General features: G+C 41.3%; 1 protein-coding gene across 2 annotated transcripts in view; it reads right to left on the bottom strand.

Annotated features, from left to right (window-relative positions):
* The window catches only part of ehbp1 (EH domain binding protein 1), a 175,490-nt gene that overhangs the window by 25,938 nt on the left and 121,805 nt on the right, over positions 1-27,747 (bottom strand). Inside the window, exons 17-22 of one of the 2 annotated variants that reach the window (XM_085369657.1) lie at positions 22,553-22,697; positions 20,250-20,306; positions 18,031-18,188; positions 11,036-11,174; positions 10,303-10,403; positions 7,549-7,672 (exon numbers count right to left, since the gene is read on the bottom strand). In XM_085369657.1, the coding sequence (XP_085225783.1) occupies positions 7,549-7,672; positions 10,303-10,403; positions 11,036-11,174; positions 18,031-18,188; positions 20,250-20,306; positions 22,553-22,697 (724 nt within the window). The remainder of the gene's footprint in view (positions 1-7,548; positions 7,673-10,302; positions 10,404-11,035; positions 11,175-18,030; positions 18,189-20,249; positions 20,307-22,552; positions 22,698-27,747) is intronic. The other variant, XM_085369656.1, reaches the window with a different exon arrangement.

Genomic DNA, 27,747 nt, shown 5'->3' with positions numbered 1-27,747 from the left:
GGGAAAGGGAGTCTGTGTGTGTGTGTGTGTGTGTGTGTGTGTGTGTGTGTGGGGGGGGGGGGGGGGTGTTAATCTGTGTTCTGACCCAGTTGAACCTTAGAGTCTCACACACACACACACACACACACACACACACACACACACACACAGACACACACACACAACACAACAAGAAAAAAAAAAAAAAAGCTCAAATCCTTTGTTTTGTTCCCTCAAAGGCAAGAAAAAGGCAATGGGGTTTTAAAGGAGTGATCCCTAGATTTCTTTTCTTGCCCCATAGGGAAGAACGGTGCATTTGCTCCTGAAGTGAATTCAAGATGACCACAAACACATTCCACCGTGGTCTAATACAAAACCATTCGATTGAAAGCGAGTGCTCTTTTCGTAACCCTGACAACAACAACAACAACAAGAAAAAGACCACGGGCTTTGAAAAGAAGGGAGCGCATCTTCTCTTGGCTGTGTCTATCTCAGTTGCCACGAGCTTAGCTTACGAACAGAGTCTGTGATTATGGATAAACAATAGTGGCAATCGTTCTGTGTTCAACTATCTCAATCAGAATTCACACAGTGGACAAGCTTTCAGCATAGCCTGTGTTTATTTTGGGAGGCTCAGGAGGAGAGGTGAATGTGGAAAATGTCTATCTAAGAATGAAAAAAAAAAAGCAATCAGAGGAAAACGTGAAAAGCAGCACCTGAAAAACAAAGTGACCGCTGATTAAAGCCAACACTAAACCCTCTCCTCTCCCTCCATCTTTCAGTGTGTGAACTGTAGAGGGTATTATACTCTAAACACTTTTTCTTCTCTCAGTGCTGAAAGATTAGACTGGTTATCCCATTAAAGTTGGTAAAATGCCATTCTTGTGTCTTTAAGCTCTCGTATAGGAGGTCAAGATGAGTCTGCCTGCGCTTACAAGGCGGGCACGGATGTAATCTGCCCAAAGTTACAATAATTAATGTTAAGCTTCTTCAGCAATACGTTTGTGAAAGAACCGGTCCTGATAATATACTTAAAGCTGCACATGCTGTTTGTGTTGCCACGACAAGAAAAGGCAGAGCTTGACGTGCACGCGTACTTGCGAGAGTCCCTCTGCCACTCACGTAGCTCAGCTTAAATCTTTAGTCAAACTATAAGCTGATGCTGCCACAATGCTGGATTAGGTCGACAGGCATGGGAAAGAGAGTGAGAAGGCGGCTCACTTGATGCTAAAGAAATATAAACTACACATGCAGCTACAACAGCATCTGTGGGATGACAAGCAAAAGGACACGTCGCTTAAAAAGGAGAAATTAATCTGAAATGCAATCATTGGTAAATTCCAACTAAAGATTATTTCTTTAACAGGGTGGCATTCATACTTTTAAGAGGCTGAAATCTGATTTACAAGTAGATGAAAAAGCTTTTGAAACAATACAGATGGATGAATAAAACTTGGACAAACGGGATTCAGAGCCACAGGTTGACATTTAAGCAGCTGCAATCCTCCACACAATCACACGGCAAGTCAAAGCGGCCAGCAGCCTTTTCCGATGTGACGGCATTGACAGTCCGTGCTGTCCCTTCCTCAGATACCGAGGGGGATACTGCATGTGTAAAGTACATTAAGCTCTTGCTGGAATCCTTCCTTGTGCCATTCTCCTCTCGTCGACTCTCAGACACAAAGGCAGATTAAAGGAGCGCACGCCATAAAAACCCTGTGTCAATCTTATCGGCTTGGAGTGCAATTTTTAAATGTATGTTAATCTGGGGGAGCTAAAACTCATTCTCTCCTCTCTCTGCTTGTTTATCTCTTATCAAATGCGCAGTAGGTGAGGGGCAGCTTTGCGGCGCAGCTAAGTGCCATTATTTGGATAATTGCATCCATTGTTGCTGGTTATATAGCTATTTGAAATGGGAGGTGTGTGTAAATAGGTGCAGGGGCCAGGTAGGGGGTGGCTGAGATATATTCAAAAAGAGGCCAGGGGATTTTCTGCGAAGGCTACATGATGCATTTGAATGCTTCTTCACACCTAAAGCTGAATTTTCAATAAGCAGTGTTTGATATGTTTTTGTCTGTGCAACAATAGCTTCAGAAAATAACAAAGCCAAGGTCAGGAGCGTTACATGCACCAGAAGAAACACACTAACAATGAATGGTATCTTCACAGAAATTAAACACGTACAATGAAACCATCACAAACCGAAGCTTTTCAGTGTGTTCCAGCTCTTTTGCATTTCTAAGGTGGTCAGATACCCTAACAAAAGTTAAATGACACAGACAGCCATGCATAAATCATAAATAATGAATATGCTTCAGTTCAAATAGAAATCAATAAACTCCAATAAATATTTGGTCTACTGCAGGAGGTGAAACGTTCTCCTAATGTTGCATGTGTGAAGGACAGTACTCCCAGTGGTGCAAGAATAACAAGTTCATTAGTCGAGGGGGGGTGCCGCAGGAATTCAAATTCCCCCCCGACCCGGGCCCGGCCTCTGATTGGCTGGCTGCGTCGGCATGGCGAGACTCATTAGAGCCCAGCAGTAATTAAGAGTTGTTAGAAAGTGAATTCTCCAACCGCAGATTAGAAAATTAAACTATTTACTGATTACATATTAATAGAAGACAACAATGGCGCTTGCCATAAGCTTGGAAGGCAACCAAGGAATAAATCTGTGTACTTAATTACCATAAACAATGGGGGCATAGAAATTGAGTTTTATGCACACTCCCTCCTGTAATGTGTCTGATATCAGAAGACACTTGACAATTCTTGTTCAATTATCTCTATTATTTAATGTGCTGTGAACTGCCTCTGAGTAAATAAATTAACCACCCCAATTACTTTGGATTTATCTGGGGAGGGCCGCTGCGTAATAGAAAATGCAGGAGAAAGCTGCATTGTGCCCAAACCTAGGGGAGGAGGGGAGGTGTGTGGAAAAGAAGGGAGCATTTCTTTTTTTTTTGGAGGGGGGGGGGGGGGGGGGGAGGCTGACTGGAGAAACTGAGATTCACAGGGATAAAAAAGGAATAGAGAAAATGTAAAGACACCTAGAGTGAGAACGTCTATCAAAAACACATGATAAGATAGGTCTTTTAATTTTTAGGTAACCAAATTCCTGGTGGAAAAGAAGAACAAACTCTTTACAGACAGAAAAAGAGAATCTCGAAAATAAAAGGGGAGAGAGAATGACAAAGCAAAAGCATGTGATATCAAAGAAAGGCATACTGTGGACCAGCAGAGCACAGAGGATGTTCCCAGGCTTTCTGCTGCTGGAGCAGAGAGATGAACAATCAGTCATGGGTCAGTCGGTCTGTCTGTTCACATCTGCCCGTCACTCCTGCAGCGCTCAGCGTTACCAGAGCACCACTGCACACTGAGCTCACCCAAACTTACCTTGAGAGGTCTGAATCATATGATCAGATTCACTGCTCTGATTACTCTGCACATCCCCGCTCAAAGAGTCTACTGAGAGTCTGAACTAACTGCTTGCCGGTCTGCGTATAAGCTACGCACATATGCATTATTTAACTGATGGTTAACTCTGAGTCAATCAAGTCTATTTGTGCACGGCTTCAGACCATATTCTAAGCTAAAGCTCTCCTGTCCTATAAACAGTAGCTTGGGGGGGGGGGGGGTAGGTTCACGGCAGCCTTTTCACCACAGACTGCCTATCACAACAAAAACGCAGCTTTGGCACTGCAATGGGAAAAGAAGAAGTTGTAATAGGAAACAATGATCAGAGAGCGTTTTCAGAATGTCCAACTCTCCTTCTCTGCCATCACGGAGTCTTTCTGCTCCTCCATCTCTAGCCTGACTGCACATAAGGTTATAAAAATGGGAAGGTGACACCAAAGCATAGCGTCAGTGCTATTTATCAGCATGACAGCAACGATCACAACAATGATCACAATGATGTCAGTGTTGGGTTTAGGTTGTTTATTTTTGAGGTAAAAAATTCACATACCCAAGGAGTGAAGTTATGTGCTAATGCTAAGGTTGATTAGCAAGCTACATCCAAAAACTGTACAGGTGCAGTGCACAGGCACACATCTGATGATTAGTGCTAACAAACCGACAAACAAAATCCTAGAAATCAGGCAAAAATGTCTCGGAACACACAGCAAGCCATATTATTATTCAGATTGTACCAATGAAATGCTTCAAAAGGCATCAGAAGCACAAACATAGTGGTGAGGACCAGTACAGGGACTTCAGTTAGCAGAGGTACAGCTGCCTGCGTCGGGACACCAGTCAATCAAAGCAGTCCCTACAGGTATCCCCACACAGTAAAAACACATTTTACCAGTCTGTTTTTACCTTACAACATAAAGCACCTTGAGGCAACCCTTGTGGTAACTTACACTGAGCTGAACTGAATTTTAACATGGGAGTCTGCTGTTTTCTTTCAGCCACAGGGTTTGTTTTTACACATGAAACACATGAAATTTCGAAAGAATCGGGTTGGAATATTTTCAACAAATTTATCAGACAGCAGGAAACAGTCTGATTCAACACACTCCTAACTGGAATAATAGTTTTGGAGTAGGAGCTGCAACATGTCTGCAAGTCCCAAAAAGTTTTAGGCTGCAGTACAAGTTTGAAAACTACTCATCTTTGTGATGATCCGTCAGTGCACCTCTTCTTCTGCGTTCTGACCCGAGTTGCCCTTCTGTTAAAAATCTTCATTTGTGTAGTTTGTCTAATCTTTTGCTGAGATCACAACTGAACTTAAGCTCAATTAAAACACTGAAAGACCGTGGCGAAGCTTGGCTGCTGGCTCACATCTCTTCATGTTCCATAAACATCATTTTACTCTGGATTAGGATATCTGAAATTAAAGCTGACAGTGGAGTGTGTGTATGAGGTTTTTATTTCTTTGTGTTTTTGTTTTGTTTTTTGAAAAAAAGAGTTCTGAAGGTGATGACAGCTTCACTCGGAGAAGAGTAGTGTTGGTTATTTGTGAAGCAGAGTGTTATCAAAAAAGAAGGCTACCTGCTCAGTCGACTTCCTTCACCAAAATTTTAGTTTTTAACAGCAGATCACGAGTGTGCCAAATCAGCACCACAACGTCACAAAACAAGGTTGTTAAATTAAAGTAGAGATGCCTGTCGGAGAACGGAGGCAGATTTCAGAACCAGTTATTAGGAGAAACACGAGACAAAATAATTTGACCAATAAACACACCGGTGTGCATACACTGAGTGTGCTCATTTAACAACTACCTGCAATGAATAAAACACTTTGGTGGACACTCTCCCTAACATGGTTGCGAAGGAAAAAGGTGTCCCACCCATTATGAGCAAGTTATGACTAATAAATTTTCTCCTAAGCGGATGCACGCAAGCAAGTCCACACTGGGTAAAAATTAAAGGATGGCTACCTGCCAAAGTAAGGCTGGCAAAGCAAATGATATTTAAACCAAAAATATTAGCGTTTGGTTAGTAGCTACTAAAAAGTCTTTCTATGATCCCTACTAAAGCACCAGTCAGATGTGACGGATCAATAGTAGATATACTGCTTACAGCCAATCAGGCACAACTTCTGATATTCTGGGTCCTGAGAAAAAAAAATCTCTCTCATCTCTGACAGCATATAGAAAGGTGACCTGAGTTGCTGAAGTGATAAAGGTTACTTTAGTGACCACCTGTCATGGGTGAGTTTCAGCCTGAAGACTCCAGACTTTGCCCAAAGGTTCAATCCATAACCTATCGGATGAGTGCTGCAAAATGAGATATGAAAACAGAAATACACTTTCAGGAAGTGAGAAACTTTCCCTCATTTGATGCGACATATTGCCAGTGTTGTACGGATCTGCCTTACATAATGACTACTTCATCATGAATATATAAATATCCTAACACATCTTTGATCAGCGACCAAATGTGACGCTTAAAGGTCAGTTTTATAGTATATAAAACGTACCATATCACCTTTATATATCCTGATAGTGTATCGACTTGTGGAGACCACATTTTTTCGATTTCATTCCACACTCATGTTAGGAGGAGATGAAAAGCGACCAAGGTGAATTTCTCTTCGTGATATCCTTTTATTATTTTGTCCTCGCCTTCCTGTCGTCGCCCTCTTCCTTTTCTAGTGAATCACATTTTCAGGAGGGGACCGCGGGTATATATATTTATATAAAGAAAAATCTTTATGGCTGAAGGTGTTTGAAAGTAAATAACCTGGCGTCTTGCTGGCTAGTTGCCGCTTTAACAGTGGGTGAAGAAGGAGGAGGGGAAAACCCCCCCCCCCAAAAAAAACCAGCCCTTCAGATTGACACAATGGCATGCGCTCCGACAGAGGGAGAGGGCACAGAGGCGGAGAGGGCACAGAGGCAGGGAGGGAGGCGAAAAGGAGGAAAACGACAACAACAAACAGAGGAGAGATATCCGCCATATCAGGATCCAAATGGGATGGGGAAGGTGAGCGCAAATCCCACCGCCCCAGTTTCCTTTCTAAAAACCCCTTCTTCTATCCTCCCCTGTGTTGCCTTTTTAGGATTTCGGGGGCTAAATCCACCAAGTTAGACGCTGATATATCAGAAAGAGCATGAGAGCTGCTTCTAAATTACTACAGCAAATACTGTACCTACACTCTCACAACATTCACAGACATCAAAATTTTACACTTCTTGGAACCATTTCCCCCCCCAGCAGCATTCTTGGGTGAGGAATGGGATGGTTTAGTATCACAAATAGGATGCTATTCTCCAATTTCAGTTAGGGACTCGACGGAGCCAAGGCCCCTCTTTTGGCTCAGCACACTGTCTCATGTCTTAACAAGGCTTTACCCCCAGCCAAATCTTAAATAAAAACCTTCCGAATCCGGCTCTGTACGCCAAACCAGATTGCTTTTTTTTGCGCTTTTTTTCGCGGGTGTGTAAGCATTTGTGTGTGTCTGTCGTGGATTTGTGAACTGTGTCAGTGCTCATGTTGTGTTACCTCATGTTTTTTTTTTTGCCATTTCTTTGCCTCTCCCTCTCTCCTCCCTTTAACTCACCCCCGTCTTTCCTTATACAGCATATCAATGAAGGCCAGATATGTACTAGGGGAAGGAGGGTGTATGTGTGTAGCCGTGCATGGCTGAGCGCACTGTTCAATAGTGTGGATGCTGGCTGGCTGGCTGGCTGGGGCCGCGGCTGGCAAACGGCTGCAGCGGAGACTTCGGCTGGGGCTCCGCTATCGCACCCAGTTATCGTTTCCCCCATGAAGGGCTCCCTTATCACCCCAGCCCAGAGAGGTCTCCCTTCTTCTCCCATCCCCGAGACACACTCCCCCACCTCCTCCCTCCCTCCCCACCCACCCTTCCCCTCCCTTCTCCACCTCCTCCTCATCCCTCACCCCCCACCCATCCCCTCCTTTCATATACACCCAGCGCTCCGTCGTGCAACATTCAACCAAGAGGGAGGGTGACGAAGGAGGGAGGGCGATGAGGGAGGGGGGGGCTTCAAAGATTCTCTCTCACACAAACACACACACACCCTGGGCGTACATGGATGTGTGTTTGCGTGTGTACGCTCAATTTGCCAAAACAGTTTTTCCAGTGTAATTGGGCTTGGGGTACCTGTGTCCATGAGATAGCGCAGCCTCTTCTCCACGCGAGCTGCTCGGGCGTCTATGTGCCTCTGCTCGCTCTCCAGTGCAGACAGCTCCCCAACCACATACTGACTGGTGTCTTTGAACGCCTTCTGTCAACCGAGAGAGAGAGAGGGAGATAGAGACAGAGAGAGAAAGAGAGACAGAGAGAGAATAGTTAGAGGAAGGAAGTATAGCTATATTAGACAAAGAGCTTTAATCCACATTTGTGAGTTCTACATCTACAAACCCACTTTATAGCCTTTTATTAACCACATTCCACTGTATTATTTTATTTTAACACTAAACACTTTGAAGTTTTCTTCAGTAAACATTAGTTATGTATATTAGGTGTGCTAATCATAAAATAAGCCAACTTATTCTACTTTGATAATAAAGCACATTGAAAAAATTCAGAATAAGGCCACAAAATTTCTTTCTCTAAACTTATTGCTTATCAGTTTATTTATGTGTGGTCCATTAAATATCCTGGTTTTTTTTTTTTTGGGGGGGGGGACCTGATAAGCTACATCTTAACAACACTCATCTTAACAATGTCAATGAAGAGTTAACAAGGAAACAGAAAACAGGCACTCACTCATCACTAAACGTCTTGCTCACTTCTTAAAGAGTGCCAGTATTTTGTTCGCTTTTCATGCAACAATTTATCAGCCAGTGTTGGCCCTGTTGACATCAGCAGATTTGCAAACAAGATGGGGCTTTCCCAAAATCAGTAGCAGGCATTAATCTGTAGATAGTTAACACTACTGCATCACAGCAACAGAGCTCCACTCTACCAGCTGGCTAAGGCCTTTCTGTGTGGAGGTTGCATGTTCTCCTTGTGTCTGTGTGGGTTCTTTCCAGGCACTCTAGCTTCCTCCCACACACCACAGACATGGATGTTAGGCTAACTGCTGATTCTAAAATGGCCATAGGGTGAGGTGGACTGTGAGCACGAAGAACCGTATGCTTTAGCCCTGTGACAGACTGGCAACCTGCTCAGGCTGTACCCTGCTTCAGCACAATGACTGGGATAGGCTCCAGTTCACAAAAGTTCTGAAGATATGTTATGTATTTATGTTTTGCTCACACTAAATGCTCATTAACCACACGTTAAGAGAAAATCTCCAAAATCCAGATTATAGTACTGTGATCAAAGATTCTATCACTGTATCATTGGTTATTTTAACACTAAACTAAACACTGAGCTTTTCCTAATAACTGTTTGTTATGTTATTGATTTGAATTTAAATACTGGACGATATAAGTGTGTAAGCCTGGTGTAATGTACGATGAGGTCAGTTATTTTCATAAACAAGATTAAGTAGTTATCCTGAGTTATCCTATGAGCATCAGTGGGGGGCAGAGGCTTTGTTAAACTTCCAAAACTGTGCAAGTCATTAAAACCACCATTTAGCCTTCAGCACTTTGAAGTCAATGTACTTTTGCTTTAGGATGTCTGCATGTCCAGTTTATTTACTCCACACTAAATAAACTGGTTAAGATGATTATTTTTTCGATTCAGCTTTCTTCAAGCTCACGACTTCTAATACACAGAGCAACATCAGCCACTCTACACACACACACACCTCGCTCTATAACCAGACACTTAATACACACTCCATTTCTGACCTCTCTTCACCTCTGTCTCCAGGCTGTTTGCTATTCTTCAGAGAAACTCCTCTGAGTGAGGAAAAAATGTTTATTCAAATTCACTACTGAGGATGCATCCGAAAAAATATCTCTATTTTACTGCTGATGCACTTCATTTTTCTTAATGGGAAGTAGAACTAGAGAGCAGGAGAGAAAGTTTTTTTCTTTTTTCCATTCCACCCAGGCCAGCACTTTTTCCTCTACTCCTTCCAGCATGCGAGTGTGTGCATCTGTGCGGCTCTGCACACGTGTGATTGTGCAAGTGTGTGTGTGTGTGTGTGTGCTGATTCCCAACAGCCTTTCCCCCCTCCTCTTCTGTGCGCGCTCTCGCTCTATCACCATATTTTTCCTTGGCAAATCAATTTTACACATGATCAGCCCACTCCCCTTGCTGCGCTCGGCCCAGCCGTAATTAAGAGGAGGGAAATTACCATATATATTATATTAATGCAAACATCATTCAGCAGGTAATTCTTGGCTGATCGGGATAATGGAAAGGTTGAACACCCATTAACCCTGGGGCCCAGGCGCTGGGAGGAGGGTGCTGTGTGTGCGTTTGTGTGTCTATGTGGATGGGACTGGGGTGGAGGGTGCAGGGTCGAGGGTAGGAGAGGGCTGCTTGGGAAGAGATTCACCCCGTGGTCTCTGGTGGCACGCACACACATACGCACACACATAATAACATTCTTATAAACACATTCTTTGTGCACACTGCCTGGAATACAGTGTGAAATGTGTGCGAACACTTGAAGGACGTGAAGGCACACTTCTGTGCAAAGACAGAGCTGATATCTACCATTGTTATAATTAAAATGGCAGCCTAATAAATCAATACTTAGATGTGTGTGAGTTAAAGAGACGACAGTAGTGTGTGTGTGAGGGTATAGGAGTGGACAAGGTTAAAGTGGGGAGGCAACTTAAACTAGTAAGGTGACATACAGGAAATGGGGGGGGGCAATCAACCACTTCACATCTGACCCCCAAGGTCTTTCTTTTCTGGAGAAAGACCTGTGCTACTATCACACTCACACACTAGTTTGTTGTTGCAAATGGGACAAAACTGTATACACTACAGAAAATATGAACAAACCTCCTCTTCAAACGGTCTGCGAACATCAACCTCTATGGGTGAACCTCTGTCCTCCTCAGCCTTCTTCTGATCCTCAGGAACAGACTTCTGTCTTTTCATCTCTGGAACAATGAAGTTACATACACTAACAGGTGAGAAATCCACCTAATGTCATTTCAGTCTTTATATTTTTAGCTTTACATGAGTCACTGGTCAAAATAATCCAGTGATCCAGTATTTGTGGGTTTACAAAAAAAACAACAACACAGCTACATGGATCTTCATGATTGGTGTGAACACATCATGACAGGTGTATGTAACCTGCTTAGAAAAGCCTCAAATCTTCCTCTTAGTCAGTCATTTGAGCTGAATTGAGTATTATCTGTATTACATATTATATTGTATATAGTAGTCATCTTACTTTCTTTATACTTTCTTTCTATACTTTCTTTATAAGATATTTTCTGACATTTTACAGATGACTCAGTTACATTATGCATCAAAATATCTTATAGTTACTGAGAAACCCCCACAGCTATAAACAAGCCTGCTTTCAAACGTTACTCTGAACAAGTGAATCCTTGTAGTCTTTTGAGGAGTCGAGTTACTGCTCCTCAAAATGTCTGTGGACGTCCTCAACAGTTAATTGCTGTGTGTGAATCAAGTGTCTCCGTATGCAAACATACCTCCTTGGGTAAACAGTGCATACATTGTGTTTGTGTGCTTGTGTGCTTGTGCTGTAACGTTCCCCCACCTGGTCTGCTCTCCACATACTGGCTGAAGGACTTGAGCTGTGTTTTCCTGACTGCAGAGTCCTTGTTGAAGACAACTGGGTTTCGCAACCTCTCCGTGGCTCTGCGCAGCCTCTCAGCTCTCAACTCCTCTGCATTATTCTGTCAGACACCGGGAAAGTCAGCGTTTAGCTTGGTCAAGTATTGCCTACTGACTCAGGAAGACAAAGACCATCAACGGTTGTTTCTATTTCTTAATTTGCAGTTCATGGCATCGCCAAACAAGGTAAACAAAGGGACATATTTTCGGTCAAAACTGCTTCAACACACAAATCATGCAATTAATAAAGCTAACCGTGAAGTAAGCAAAGAAATGCAATCATAGCCTAGTGAGCTGATGATTTTATTTACAAGGCAAGACATGTGGAGAGATGGATAACCCAACTGACAAACACATGCGGCTCAAAGAGACGCGCAAAGAGAGTTCAGACTGCAATAACAGCTGGTGCACAAAAGCTAAAACAAACCAAAAGCACACATAGAAACAGAGCTGATTGTTTAATTTTAAATTACAGGCAATGGCAGCAATTAGTCTGCTGCCTCTTCAAATCTCGTCTATTATTCTGTCAGACTCTACCAGTCACTTAGATATGCTCTCAACCTTTTATTAGGCAGTCGTTTCAAGATTTCAGAGCGGCTCTGTGATTATTGTGATCAAAAACACACATGCACACAAAACTACAGCACTGTAAGTGAACACACCAACTGACAGGCCATGAGATAAATCTGGTAGAAGTTGATATGTTAGCTACATTGTGATTTGTTTGCATGAAGCCCTCTGAAAATACATACACACACACACATACAGAGGCGCACACACTCATTCATTCACTCCCTCACTCATGAGAGAGACAAAAAGGAGGCAATTAACTTGACTTTCAGCAAAACCTCGAGCCAGAAAATATATTCAGATTATGCAAAATGCAAAAAAACGCTATTGTTTTCAAAGCGAACATGTGTTAGAAAGGCACACGCTCGCTTCTCCCGCTATCAAAAACAGCATGCAGAAATGCTTTATTACCAAGCCCCCCAAATATGCCAAGCCGAGTGGAAAAGAAACCGACTCGGGCTAAGATTGACGTCGCAGCAACGTTAATAAGACGGCGAAACGTGTAATAAAGTCGACAATTAGAGCAAACATGTTCCACTGCTTGAAACAGGGGGAGATAGTCAAGCAGCGTGTGCAGTGCGAGGAGGGCTAATAGAGACGGGTGTGGGTGGGAAACGGCGTGTAGACGGGGAGTTGTTAGTTTAGCTTCAGATTATTGACTTTCAAAAACAATGTCAGCAATTAGTCTGTTCTCACTTTGTTTTGTCTATTAGTCTGTCAGCTTCCACCAGCCACTTAAAAACCTTATGTCAAGACAAATTGAGGCAAATTTATTTATGAAGTGTTATACACAAAAGCCCAATTAAACATTTTAAAATGTGAGGACAGCGCTCGCATCAAGGCAACACCAAGGCGATCCAGAAGGATGTTTAACTCTTACACAGCCATGGTATTTTAAAAACAAAAACACGATAAAGTGGAAAACTTTATCAGTGCTCCTGCTTCCTTTATCTATGAGAGATATTATAAAATGCTCTTATGTCATTAATTATGGTTTTTAGTCACATTTCGGTTTAAAGGCGTTATGGCACCACATTTACACCTGCTCTTTATGCCATACTTGGTAGTTTAGAAGTGCAAACAAAGATCATCACCAGTGAGAAAACTGTGCTACAAACTGTCCAACTACCCCTGAAAACAGCGCGTTTGTCAATCGGCAAATACTTCAGGAATGGACATTCACAATAAAATCTAAGTCTATAATGTTAAGAAAACAAAAACAAACAACCATGCCACACCATTTCCTGGGAAAAAGCATTTCTATGACACACAAATGTAATGAATTTCTGGGCTCACAAATGCCTCCATCGGATGACCTTAAAGTTAAATTACTTATTGAGGGAGAAGTAACGAGGAACAGTTATCAAAGGGTTTACTTCCCTCTGATCTGTCTCCTCTCCATTGTCCTATCAAAGTAAAGGTTTAAAAGGCCAAAAATATATTAAAAACAGAATGCACCACTGCATGTGTAGTTCATCCAGAGTGTATGATATTAGATGATATATGATATAAGGTGAGGATCTTGCTTCAATTTTACGTCTTTAGTTCTAACTAATAACAAAAAGTAAAAAAGGTAACAGTCGACTCAATAAAGGTTAAATAATTGTGCTTGATGTTTTTTTGTTGTTTTTTTTTACTGTGTACCCTCAAATCATTTGCTGACATCCTCAACAGGCTTCTTAAACTCAGTCTTCAAAACTATGAGAATTTCCTGTTCTACATCTTCCAATTAATGTTGCCAAAATGTGTTTTGTTTTTCTGCAAAGGTTTGAACTTTGAGTGTTTAAACAAGAGAGAAAAGTGTGAAAATGTTCGTGCCTGTCTGAGAAAAGTGTATAAAGTGTTTAGTGAGGGGTTTACACCCTTAAAACATCTATAATAATTGTAAAAAATAAAGTTGGCTACCTGGCAGATTTCACGTATCGCGGGTTATTTTTAGAACGTAACTACCGCGATAAACGAGCGACCACTATTTTACAGAGACGAATCGTGATGCCGTTTGAGATCACGATGATATTTTCATACTAATTTTTCAGTATTTTTCCCACCTCGAAATTCATTTTGCTGTTCTTTCTCTTAAATGCTCTTTAAAGTGTTAATACGATGAGTAACTCTAGTCCTTAAATCCCAGCAGTAAACAGAGACAGCAGCATGTATCTGCCCTCTGTTTACCTGATACTTTCTTGGGCTTGGTTACAGAAATAAGGTGGCTTCCTATTGGTTTTAGCACAAAGCATCACAATCACCCGCCAATCCTGGCTTTGCTAAATCAGCTTCCTGTTTGAGTGATTTTAAAATTTTACTGATTGTTTTTAAGCTTAAACTTAAATGGCACTGTGCTTTTGCCACCCAGTCTGACTTGTTTGAGTAGATGAGGCTGAGAGAATCGGTGACTTCCTTTATATCAGGGATGTGAAACTTATATTACATCATCTGCCACTTTAATCTTGGGTGAGCCAGACAAGTGAAGCTCCCCCATGTGTCATTGTAAAGAAGTTTACCTGCACATTTAATCCTGGAGATATCTTATATATATATATATATATATATATATATATATATATATATATATATATATATATATATATATATATATATAAAATTAGTGTAATTACAACAATATGTCATTTTCCTACCTGACAGAGAAATGCTGCTGTAGTAAATCAAAGAAATTTGTCAGCATGTCACTTTGATCTTAAAAAGTAAGTAATACATGTGCAAAATTATAGACAAGTTAGCTGGTAGCTCATTATCCATAACATCTTGTAGTTGTGATAAGACAGGTTTTTGTGGACCTAATGTAATGCCCCCCAAAAAGAAAATTCTATGGTAGACAGTGAAAAAACAGGAACTTTCTGTCATTTAACAGTTTATATATATTACTTAATTACTTTTGTGCATTATGAATGGCCATGGGAGAGACATTTATTAGTGTAAAACTTATGAAAATATAGTTAAAAGTCCAAAAATCATGGCAGGGGCCCCTAGACCTTCTGTTTGACAGCCCTGATTTAAATAATTTAACACACATTTTTATAGGCTTACTTTAAAGTGATTTCCTCTTCCTCTGATGATGATTATTACTAATCATTTATTTATTTCATAATATGCATTTCGCTTTGTGCATTTTTTTTAAACTTTAAGTTACTATCCATTTTGGCTTTCTCTATGTATTCTGTATATATGTATGAAAATGTTATTATTCGCATAAATAAAGATGACAAGATCCATTTATACAGACAATCATGTCAAGCGTGCAGATCTACAGACTTAAACATATTGTGTTAGAAATATAGTTTAAGCAAACAAGAAATACAAAAGCGTGATGCAAAGCAGCTGAAAACCTAGTGCTATTGGTCATATAAAAGACAAAGGTCCATCCAGTTAGTGATTTTATGAATATTTCATTTGTTTGTTTAAAGAAAAATGAAACAATCACTGATAATTGGATGTCAACAGATTTGTTGGATTAATGCTCCTGTCCTTGTCATATTTTCATGAGGATGTTTTTTTTTTTTAAAGATTTTACCACACTGAGTGGTAAAAGCTGAAGCTCTAACAATATGTGGAGGGAATGGTTTATTTAGCAAAAGAATAATCTAATCCCTGGGGAGACTGATTAGGGCACTGGGCCTGCCTCTATTACATACTGTTTAACTGTTGTGAATTGTGACTTGTTCACTAGACTACAACTACAGGTTAAACAGCAGCCACTCTCTTAAAGTTCAGCAGCTGCATTTCAACCAAAAGACAAAAAAAGAGAGAAAAAGAATAGTCTTACATTTCTCTCTCAGCCACACACACCCCCACAAACACACCCACCCACAATGCATACCCACTTGGCTACCCCTCTGTCTCCTTTTTACGCTTTGGGACGAGCAGATATTGGGGTGTAATTTTTACTTTCTGCCGCTCCCCTCTGCATCACTTATCACCGCTATCATCTCTGTGTTGAGCTGTGGCAAGCTGTGGCAGTGGTGATTCAGGGCTTTTGGTGCATGTGAGTCTGTGAATGTGTGTGCATGGGGCTGCGTGACTAATGTTGCAGTCTGCTGAGCGTTGCATGCCCTTATCGTGCGCTGCCGAGGCTGCGCATACACACAATCGCTAATGAGAGGACGAGTGCGTGTGTGACGTTCCTGCAGGTCGTTCCAAAGGCCTGAAGGACTTTTGGGAGACCCGATCCTCTTGGGACAATTTATCCATATTTCAAAGGACAGAAAAAATGAACCCAGTCAGCTGACGAGGGAGAACAGACATGATTATTCACATTCGCACACATTTACTGTAAAACTATTACTTTAGTAGTTGCACCAAACTTAAGTTAAAACTGGAGATGATAAAAGCTGCACAAAAATAGAGCAACAGTATTACTAAATTCTTGTGTACCATCTTTACAACAGATGGCAGAATTGCATAAATTATATATTCCTAAAAACTTCTCGAAGATGACAAAGATTAGTGCCAGTGTGGCTCTGTTAGGCTTAGAAATGGTTTAGAAATTTTGGAAATTGCACCTGAAATAAACAATCTTTAAGTTGTTCGTACTATTCAGTAACCTAATCAAGCACTCATGGTTTCCAGTGCCCAGAAACCGGGGCTGCTCTGACTTTTGTTATTTTATATAAAAAGCGGCAACATTCAAGAATCTAATGCAACTTATCATCTTACTCATGCCTTTCACCTTGTAAGAAATAAATGAAGAACCAAGAAAATGCTCTAAGTTAACACTGTTTTACCTGTTCAGCTGATATCTGCCCACTTATGTCCACTGTAGAGATCATTTTTTTTCTGTATTATCCAGTCTCTTTCTCTAGCAGCTGTAAACTGGGACATGAGATGCATTTTGGACAAATTTTGTCTCAAACTTACCATCTTAGCAGATTGTTAGCAATACACTGAGTGTAACGATACAAGTCGCCACCCATCAAAGCCAATTTTCAGGCAGAAACCCTGAGCACCTGTTGATGTACTGTACAGAACACTATTTCAAGATACAGTCTCTAAAATACCTCTTTCTGCCTCAGTGACAACATAAAACTCCTAAATACGGTGTGTGTAAATCTCCTGTGTAAAACTGTAATGAAAAAGTTAATCAGCAGTTAAACCACAGATTTTAAACTCAGCTCATGTGAAGTGAGAAAGAAATAACCGACACCCCCCCCCCAAATTATGACACACAGCTTTTTTGTAAATGAGTAGATGTGAATTTTGAAAAAATTTGAAACAGATGCCCAAAAACTTTAGGTTTCACATAATGTCTCAGTGTTACCGGATTCACCAAGTTCACAGATTTAAAAGGCACAAATGCTTCACGTGTTACATTTTTATAACTAATCAGCAAAAGTGTTTCATATCCTTTTAACAAATAACTTATCTAGATCTAAAAACGTTTTTAACTTTCATTACATTTTAATTTGTGTGTAGCAATGCTGGTACTGCATCAACACACCAATAACAACAATGCTAACCAAACCCTTCTGAAAGCTGGTTCTGACCAACTGGTTTCATATTTGATACCCCAGAATGATTGCCACAGCAGACCCACTGCACTGATAGTGATGGAGCTCAAATCAGATGTGAATAGAGTATGTAAATACACTTTTGGGTAAAGTGCTATGAGAAGAGTTAGGAATGTACCAAATGATAATTTTACCTCTCTGAGGGTCAAGCGGTAACACGCACGCATACGCACTCCTTTGGCCATAAAGGACTAAGCCTTTTAGGCTTTGAACACAAGAGGGTGTTTATGTGAATCGATGATCAAAGACACCCTGGGTTTTGCTTGTACTGACAGCCACACACATACTCACCTTATTCTACTTGACATTCAAAATCAATTAAACAGATGTTCAAACCGGCCGACTGCGTTGTTGACTCAATATTCACATCAGAAGCTATAGACGCAAGTAGCCATAACAACCCCCTGTTCCCAACCTATACGCGCACGAACACACGCACACGCACGCACACACACACACACACACATATATATATATGACTATCTGAAAAGGTCACGCTTAATAGAGGGGACTGCTACATGTTATGTAGAGCATTGTGATGTCTGTCTGTGTGTGCATGATTCGTGGAAACAGACTCGAATGGACAGAGGGGGATAAACTATGGTCTTACATGAAGTGGTCTAGGTGACTGATGTCTACAAAGACTCAGCCGGCTGACAAGCGGGGTCAATCGGACCTAATTGATTGGACTAAGTCTTTGATGGTGTGCTGAGAAAGGTGGAAGAGACACACACACACACACACACACAAACACACAACAACAGAACGAGAGATGAAAGGAAAGAGGTAAAAAAACTAGAGAGTAGGTGCTCTGAGGTCAGCGTACCTCCAGTCCTTCTGCAGGGCTGAGCGGGGAGGTAGAGGAGGAGGCGGTGGGTGACGATGAGGAGGAGGTGGAAGACGGGGATGAAGGAGAAGTGACTCCTCTTGGGCTGACCTCCACCAGCTTCTTCAGCTTCAGATCCACATGCTTACTGTTTGTACCTGAAGAGAAAGAAAGGGACAAACTGATAAGCAATAAGAGGGTTATTTCTACAATTTATATCAATGTCACACTTACACAAAAACCAAAAAAGAGAAGCGACTTAGTCAGCTCTAACATCCACACACTAAGGCAAACCCACAGATAAGGAATATATACACAACAAACATATGTGAGAATACAACATATACAGTATACACAAACACGTGGAAAGAGTAGGAAGTCTTACATCCTGTTTGCATTATCGCCCAGGTTCTGAGTGTACATGTAGTCTAATCCTACCCCTTATGCTCACAGATAAATGAAGGTGATTTTGATCTTCAAAAATAAAAAATATGGAGCTGAAGAACCAGTTTAACATGTGCTTAACATGTTAAAATGCATTTGCACTAATTTTCTCCTAGAATATTTCTCAATCTAATAATCTCGTTCCCATTCTGTCTCTCAATCTGACTTCTTTCCTACTTTTACCTCCACCCATTCTTAATTTGTTTTTTAACCTTTTCCTTCCCTCCCTCTCTGTCTCTGCTTGCCAGTAGCTGCAAACAGCTTTATTTTCCAGGGACTGGTAACCACAGCTCCCCTGCCAGGCCAGAGCACTGCACTGAAGAAGATGAAAGAACAGGAGGGCGACCGTTTCATGTGTCACCTCCCCCCGTGACACACACACACACACACACACACACACACACACACACACACACACACACAAGTGTGAGGATGCATGTATACAGATGCCAAGCACAGGCACATGCTTTTGAATGCAAACGTACAAATACACCACATATACACAATGGAGCAGGTAGGCTGAATAACCTTGACTTCCCATTTTCAGTGGAAATATTAACACAATAAACAGTGGTATCAGCCACTTAGTGTTACAATCACCACAATCAATTGCTTTCAAGACTACATAAAAATTACTACCAGCAAAAAAAAAAAAAAAAAAAAAACCTTACACACAACTGTGAAACAAAAATAGTGCAGAGATACTGAACTTCAAAGCTTGAGGACGCATTTGTCTGTTTTTTATTAATGTCTGTTTCTTCTGGTCCCCTCACTGTACTCTCACCTATCTCACATCGACAGGAAATTAAAGAGGCAAATAAAGTAAATGAAATACAAACAAAGTAATTAGTTTACCTCTGAAGATTTGAGCAAATGCTTTACTGAAGATATTTTTTGTTTTGTTTATGTCTAGGGAGCAGTTTTCAGAGTTTTTAATTACTTTTTTTTTTAATTATAAAAGAAAACATAAAAACACCCCAACAGTTTTACACCGACAGTATGGCAGCTTCAAACTACTAAGTTAGAGTGCGTGAAGAGTAGTTTGTGGAAATGAACTGAAAAGATGAAAAGCTTGGGCTCAGGCAAGTGACTAAACGAAAAAATAAGTGAATGAGCAGCCTGGTAATAATTAAATACCTACATAGCTCAACCAGCACATTGGTTATAAATGTTACAACTAGTGCATAAACCAGTGGTTAGGTTTATGCACTAAAGTCTTCTGGGTTAGGTTTGGGCAGTAAATTCTTCTCAGCTATGTTTGGGACCTAAAATCATGTTGGAGAGCTACAGGCACAAAATCTAATGGATAAATTTACAAAAAGATGGATAACAACTTCTCACTATCTGGTAAATCAAAAATGAAGTATCTTTGGAAATGCATTATCTGTTAGATATTAGGTTAAAATGGTAATTAATTGAAGACAGTGTAATTCAATGTAACTTGAGTGAACGATTGGCAAAGAGGATTTAGGTACTAAAAGGGATGTTAAAGAATGTCCAGGCAGGTCATGAATTAGTTAGAAAAATAAAAGAAGACAGCGAGTCATGCAAAACTGCACAGCGTCAGCCAGTTATTTTACCCAAAAAGGTTAGCTCAGAGCTGGGGTTAGTAAGCTCCAGGGGGCCCTGGGTGCTGGAAGTAGTTGGAAGAGCCTCCAGTGGCAGCAGGTTAGTAGGCAGTGCAGATGCAGATGTGGCAGCGGAATCAACAGCATGATCATCACCACCGAAGTGGAACTGCTCCTCCTCGGCCCTCACATCTCCCTCATCCTCACCCCTTACACCAGTAACACCAACATCCTCATGATGACGTCTGACTCCGTCCAAAACATCTGTAGGTATGGAGTTGGACAGTAGAAAGGAGGCAAAAAATGAAGTAAGGAGCAGAATGAGCAGGAAGGAAGAAAAAGGAGATGGTGATGATGTAAAGAAAAAAAGGGCAACGATGAAGTTTAGAAAATAGAAAGTTGTTAAGAGAACACAATATAGAATAAAGGAGGAGTACAGAGAGAGACATTTGGTTAGTTTGTGATAATATTAGTCTGTGATAAGAATAAGTGTTAGGATCCTGTTGTTAACCATCTCCATCCACATTGTGCTCTCAAAACAACAGTAAATATATTATGATAGCTTTTGTTTGCAGAAAACTCATGGAAAGTTTTAGGGCTCTGTGCACATTTTCTTTCTATCTACACAGATACACTAGTTAATACGTTTATTTATTGGCATGAAAATGCAGCAAACTCCAAAAGAGAGAAGAAAGGTCTCTGAGTACATCGATCTGTGTGGGCTTAGTGCCTGCTCGCAAAAATATCTGACACACAAAGTGAAAATGAGACCCCAGTTTAATTTCCACCAATTCAAGGATCTGTTACCCGCCTTTCTTTTTCCAGATAAAAGACGAAGGGGGAACAAAAACCACAAAAACATGAGTGTATATTCTATTAAATTTGCACAGGGGCTCAATAGAAACAACAGTGTCTCCACATTAGGAACAAAACAAGAAAAGCACGTTAGAAGAAACTCAAATGGAACTGCATGGATAACCCACCATGGATTAAAACAATATAATCAGTACACAGTGTTGCAAGCTCCCTCCTCCGTTATTTACTACTTGGTGGGGGAGAGACCAAGAACAAAGAAAGAAGAGGAGGGAGTCAACATAACAGCATTTTGTGTGTGTGTGTTTTTTTTTCCTTTTCTAATTTGCTAGCTGCGATGTGGAGCGTGCTAGCAAGCGCCCTTCCTGCGTGGCTGGCTGAGGCCTAATTAATGGGAGGCCATGGTGATGGAGTTTGGAAAGTTTCTTTGCGGGCAGCCCGAGCTGCACTTAAAGGACTGTCAATGGCGCTGAAGGAGGAGAGGGAGAGAGAAGGAAGAGAGAGAGGGGCTAGGATTAGCCGTTCTGCTCGGCAGGCCTTGTGTATCACAGCCCACAGCATTTCTCTCTTCTCCTCGCCGCCACCGCCTCCTCCTCCTGTTCCCTTGTTCCGTTCTTTCCTCCAACTCCATTTTTAATGAGATCAACAATTAGTCCAATTCAGAAAAGCTGAAAGAGCAAATAAATCAAGTGCTACCCGCCCTCTGCCTCACTGTCCGTCTCCTCTTCTTCTGCCCAACATGTCGCTGAATGTTTACTCCTCGTTAAGGGATTATTTGTTTTTGATTTCTTCTTTTCTGAGCATAAAAGAAGTGCATCGCCATTTTCAGTCTTTTAGGTATTTTCTCTGACCTATCTTTTGTTGTCTAATCATCTCAAGAACATCAATGCTTAGCCGATAAACCACTGACTGGTAACCATTTTGATAAACCTTTTAATTCATCAGAAAAGCTCAATATTCTCTACTTTTCTTTTGCTTTTAATCAGTCAAACACTTTGTCTTTCTTTGTCCTCTTCACAACTACACAAGTTAGTTTAACTGTCTTTTCCACTTCTCACTTTTTGTCCTCAGCTGTCTCCTCTTTCCCTTTTCTGATCCACCTGAAGAGAATAACCAGAAAGAGGGGTGTAATGTTGAGGAATCATAAACAAATGACTCTGGAGGCCTGATAATGGTCATTACGATAATAACCCCAATTTCAAGGAAATGGAAAGCAGTGGGAAATGCACACGGGCAGCATTTGCTACCTCTGCAAGCTGTTATTAGAAGTGTCTGGTGTTTTGAGCATAATTTGGCCACACAATGCGTTGTGTTGATTAACAATTACTGGGTGAACGAGACGAGGGAGGACTTGCAGGGCAAACTGCTTGTTTGAATATAAGGGTGGTGCTTTTTAGACCCGCGGCTGTTGTCAAATGACATTTTGTTTTTCTCTGAGGATTAAGTAGAACCCCTTTAGAGAGCATAATGGAAATGTGTGTGTCTTAGCATGTGTGGATGAAGAAAGTGAGTGCATGTCGAAAGCATGCTACTGTGACATTTCTTTTGTATTACAGCCCATGAGCATTAGTGAATGTTAGTTAATTACAAATGCTTTTAACAAAACTCTGAAAGTGTGCTAATGTGGATAAATAAAGTGCGACTGGAAATGATCTCTCTATCAAGACTTCATGTTTGTTGCTGCTGTGTGAGCTGACCTCCAGCAGTGCCCGCCTTGCCACCTTTACCACTGCTTGATGGATCCAGCAGGCTCATGTCGGACATCTTGACTCCGGATCGAGCCTCGGCTATCAGCTGCCTGGCTCGTTCTCTCAGCTGTCTTCGCCGCTCAGCATCCCGCTCCTGCACACATGAGTAAAAAAAACTCTCAGGGACTTTTGGACAGATACATATTCAAAAAGAAAAAAAAAAATCACGCATTTATTTCCACATCATTGCATCATTTTAAGAAGGTATTGATGTTATAACTGTTATTTAGATATATATGACTGCTTTGCTTAATGGTCTATCATTGTTTTAGGGCTTTATAAGCCCGCTGAATTAAAGCATGCCATATGCACACTGTATATATAGTAACTACTTCTCCATCCTTTTTTTAAATTGGTAACTTACTCCAAAATCTTTGCACTCTGTACCTGAACATGCTATACATGTTGTTACTGTATGTTGATATGGTGATGTCAGTATTGTCTGTCGTCTACTCTGTTACATACACTGAGAGTAAAGAAATAATTGTAGCCCAATTCCTTTTATGTGTATACAAACGTGGCTAATAAAAATGATTCTGATATTATTGTATCACTCTTTGGCCTAGAGACAAGTCAGCAATCATCTGGCAAACACCAGTCAGAGGGAAAAATAAGTATGCCCCAACTGGTTGCAAATGGTGGCGGGAAGTCCCCATTCACGCAGGCGACCAGTAGACTAGAGACCAGTCAGTGACCCCCGGTAACCAATGGTTGCTAGAGAAAAGTATATATTCTGCAGTCCGCTAGCAACCAAATCAATCGCAAGGATGTTTTAGGTTTAGCTTTGCAGCCATTTTCACCCTGTGACAATGAAACTGAGAATATATATTTTCCCCTAGCAACCAGAGGTTGCCAGAAGGTCACCGACTGGTCTATACTTATGTGCGACTGCTCAGCCTCAATGACCCTAACTAGCTAGTATTACCCAGCAATGATGGTGTAACCTTATAAATGCGCAATTATTAGTGTAATAAACTGCCTATGCTTAAGAAATCACTGCGTTCAGTGATGTTTTCCTACTTGTAAATTTCCTACTTGTTGTTCTTACTCCTTGCTGACTAAAGCACTCATGATGGTACTTGAGCGCATCTGAAAAATCATCATGCATGAAACTATGATCTGTACACACCTGGTACTTCACCAAGCCCTAAAACGTAAACAAAACAAGTCTTAAAAATAATAAAAAAAAGTTTTGTTATGAAAAGCATGTACACCTTTCACTGCGTTATGGAGCTAGGAGCACAGAGATAGGCACACGCACCATCTTGGCTCTAGACAGATACAGTATTGAGCTGTCACCATCACAGCAATGGCAGAAATGCCATTTTCAGGTCGATCCAATCTGATCCCCCTGATAACACACACACGCACGCGCGCACACACACGAAAACCTTGATGATGTCAATTGGCAAGCACTTAACAGATGATGACCCCACCAAGCAGCACCCTCACTGGGCAGGCCATCACTACATACAGTAACCAGGCAGTAGTAAACAAACATCCTGGACAGGTAATTTAAAATGACAGGAATGTCAGCGGGTGATTTCCAGAAAAATAGGGGACCAAAAGTAGATCAAAATACCAGAAAAACACAAGAGTGAATGCAACTGAACGGCACTGAAAACAGATGGGAAAAGTTATAAGAGAATATACTGACTGAATTTAATAAACATGAAAATGCCTGCATGACTTAAGCCACTGCAGCAGAAGTTAACATAAACTCATCTTTCCAACAACTCAATCTTTAAGCACAAACACACACAAAGTCCTAAATTTGCCCCCCCCCCGCCCAAACACAGCCACATACGACCCAGGGGAGAATGAAGCTGCATTTTTCTGTCACTGCTCTCCCTCCCTGTGGTTTCCTGTTAATCAGCCTTCTCCATATTGAGGCAGGGGTTTTAGGGCTGGCCTATTGAAGCCGCCCATTTATCCATTAACAAAACAAGCAGCGCCCGCTAATGAGCTACATCTCTCCATTTCCATGTCAATTGTTTGTTTGTAGCCATTGTTTGACGGGGACAATGGGGTTGTATTGTAAATGACAGCAACCCTAATGCACTCTGTGTATGTGTATGAGAGAGAGCCCAGGGGGATGCCCACAGGGAGATGGGAACACACCTTAGAGAGAGAGTGATTAAAAAAAAAAAAAGAGGCAGTGGCAGAAGAAAAGAAGACAGAGAGAGAGATAAAGAGCAAGCAGAAAAATAAATGATGACACTACTTAAAGAAAAATACTTCTCTCCCAGGTCTCAGTATCTAACAAAGCAAGGAATCCATAAATATATTTTGTTAGCACTTAAAAAAAGGAACAAGAAACTAAACAAACAGGAAAAGGATCAAATATATCCTGAAAACTGTTTATGAACTGTTTAAACATTAGATGTCTAGACTATATTACCCATTATAAAACACATTTAGTAGTTACATGTATCAGTTTTTCCTAAGTAGAGGAAAAAAGGAAAAGCATTTCATAGGAAAATCCCTACCTTTTTTTTTTTAATAAAATGATTTATGAAATTACTTACTAAAATGATTTTAACCATTTTTTGTTAGCAAGGGGTTAATGTACTTAAGGATAAGAAAAGTTTTTTTTTAAAATAAATATATAAAAACACCCAGCACGCCCCTGCGGGCGGTTTATCCTTCAAGCTCGGGTCCTCTACCAGAGGCCTGGGAGCTTGAGGGTCCTGCGCAGTATCTTAGCTGTTCCCAGGACTGCGCTCTTCTGGACAGAGATCTCCGATGTTATTCCCGGGATCTGCTGGAGCCACTCGCCTAGCTTGGGAGTCACCGCACCTAGTGCTCCGATTACCACGGGGACCACCGTTACCTTCACCCTCCACATCCTCTCGAGCTCTTCTCTGAGCCCTTGGTATTTCTCCAGCTTCTCGTGTTCCTTCTTCCTGATATTGCTGTCATTCGGAACCGCTACATCGATCACTACGGCCGTCTTCTTCTGTTTGTCTACCACCACTATGTCCGGTTGGTTAGCCACCACCATTTTGTCCGTCTGTATCTGGAAGTCCCACAGGATCTTAGCTCGGTCATTCTCCACCACCCTTGGGGGCATCTCCCATTTTGACCTCGGGACTTCTAGGTTATACTCGGCACAGATGTTCCTGTACACTATGCCGGCCACTTGGTTATGGCGTTCCATGTATGCCTTGCCTGCTAGCATCTTGCACCCTGCTGTTATGTGCTGGATTGTCTCTGGGGCATCTTTACACAGCCTGCACCTGGGGTCTTGCCTGGTGTGATAGACCCCAGCCTCTATGGATCTTGTACTCAGAGCTTGTTCTTGTGCTGCCATGATTAGTGCCTCTGTGCTGTCTTTCAGTCCAGCTTTGTCCAGCCACTGGTAGGATTTCTGGATATCAGCCACCTCCTCTATCTGCCGGTGGTACATACCGTGCAGGGGCCTGTCCTTCCATGATGGTTCCTCGTCTCCCTCCTCTTTCTTGGGTTTCTGCTGCCTGAGGTATTCACTGAGCACTCGGTCAGTTGGGGCCATCTTCCCAATGTGTGTGTATATATATATATATATATATATATATATATAAAATAAAAGAAAAAGTAGTTTTGGTCAAATCCAAAATCATTACCTTTACCCTCAGGTGGAGCCACCCACAAAAGTCATCTAACTGTGAGCAGGAAAAACCCTTTCAAGGGGGTTGATGTTGTAACTTAGCTCTGGATATAGACATCAGAAATGACATCTGCAACTGCAAATGTTTCCCTCATAACTAAATTATAAAATAAGTACCTGAATCCAGACTCAATTTAGTTTGCTTATGGCGTTATAACCAACAAAGAGCTGTTTATTATTTGTCTAATAGCACACACGTAGGTTGTTACGTGAAAACAAGGGAGGGAGAATCAGTAAAACACAAAAAAGAAAATGCTTTATATCTGGTCTGTGCCATGATCATAACAGTTATTAAGTTGTTTGTGGGACACAGAAGACTTTCAGATTTCAAAATGGTCCCTCTTGGTTGGAGGATAAAGGGGAGCCTAAGCAAGTTTGAGTATCTCTGGGTCTTATTCAGGATTGATAAGAAAGTGGAATGACAGGTGGACCAATGGATTGGTGCAGCGTCAGCAGTTATCAGGGAACTGTACCCAAATGTTGTGAAGAAGAGAAAGCTGAGCCAACAGCCCAATCCATCTACATTTCAACCTTCACCTATGATATCTGGGAAAGAGTATAGCTGAAACCAAGGTCATCTGTAGAATGGCTGGACTGAGCCTTAAAGAAACTCTGACGTCTTTACTGATGAGCGTGTTAATGAGAGACTCAACTCTTTCTGTGGACTTGTAGATTCAAAAGAACAATAATAGCGACAACCAAGATTGAGACTTCCCAACAGAACGTTAAACGTGGGTGATACTACTATGTCCATCCTCTATATTGTTTGTGTCAAACGTTGGGATGTAGCACGGTATGATCCCAAATAGGTGTTTTCTGTTTTGTCACATTCTCATAACAGTATCACACAGAGAGAAACTGCTTTTTCTTCTTTATACTTTCCATCCTTACTTTTTATTATGTTAAAGAAGCATGCTTCTCCCACTTTTTATAAATGCAAAATAAACAGTAATGTCACTAACGGCCTTCTGGCTATGGACTGGTTCCGATACACAATCTGGCCTTTACAGATATGGACAACTACCAGTTCAAGAGTGTGTGTTGTACCATTTTATATAGACATATAGCCCACACAGCCCCCCCCCACACACACACACACACACACTCCATAAAAACATCCCATTGCATTATTGTTGTTAGCCATTTTGGGGACAGGAAATGGGAAATTGACTTTGCCTATCCAGAGGCAAGGATTAACACTATGCTACTATAAAATGCATCTAACCACTGCCTGGCTCCCTCAGCTAAGGAACCGAGAGAGTGTGTGTGGTGGGTCGGTGAGGGGGCAAAGGATAGGAGAGGAAGGGCTTTTTTAAAAATGTGAAACTGTGTGAAAGACAAGAAAGACAAAGTTTGTCATATAAAATCCTTTTGTGGCATTAACTTTTACAGACGTTGATGTCTGTATGTGCATTCTGTGTTGGTAACGTTAAGAAATTAACAATGAAGAGTATAAGACGACTTTCTTTAAGAGTCTGCACAAAAACTTCAGAAT

The sequence above is a fragment of the Diplotaxodon limnothrissa genome, linkage group LG13, assembly GCF_057381915.1.
Source record: "Diplotaxodon limnothrissa isolate DT_005_m linkage group LG13, D_limnothrissa_male_GT1.1, whole genome shotgun sequence".
In the NCBI taxonomy this organism is placed as follows: Eukaryota; Metazoa; Chordata; class Actinopteri; order Cichliformes; family Cichlidae; genus Diplotaxodon; species Diplotaxodon limnothrissa.
Note: the sequence above shows the minus strand (reverse complement) of the source record. Positions and strands in the feature narration are given on the sequence as shown.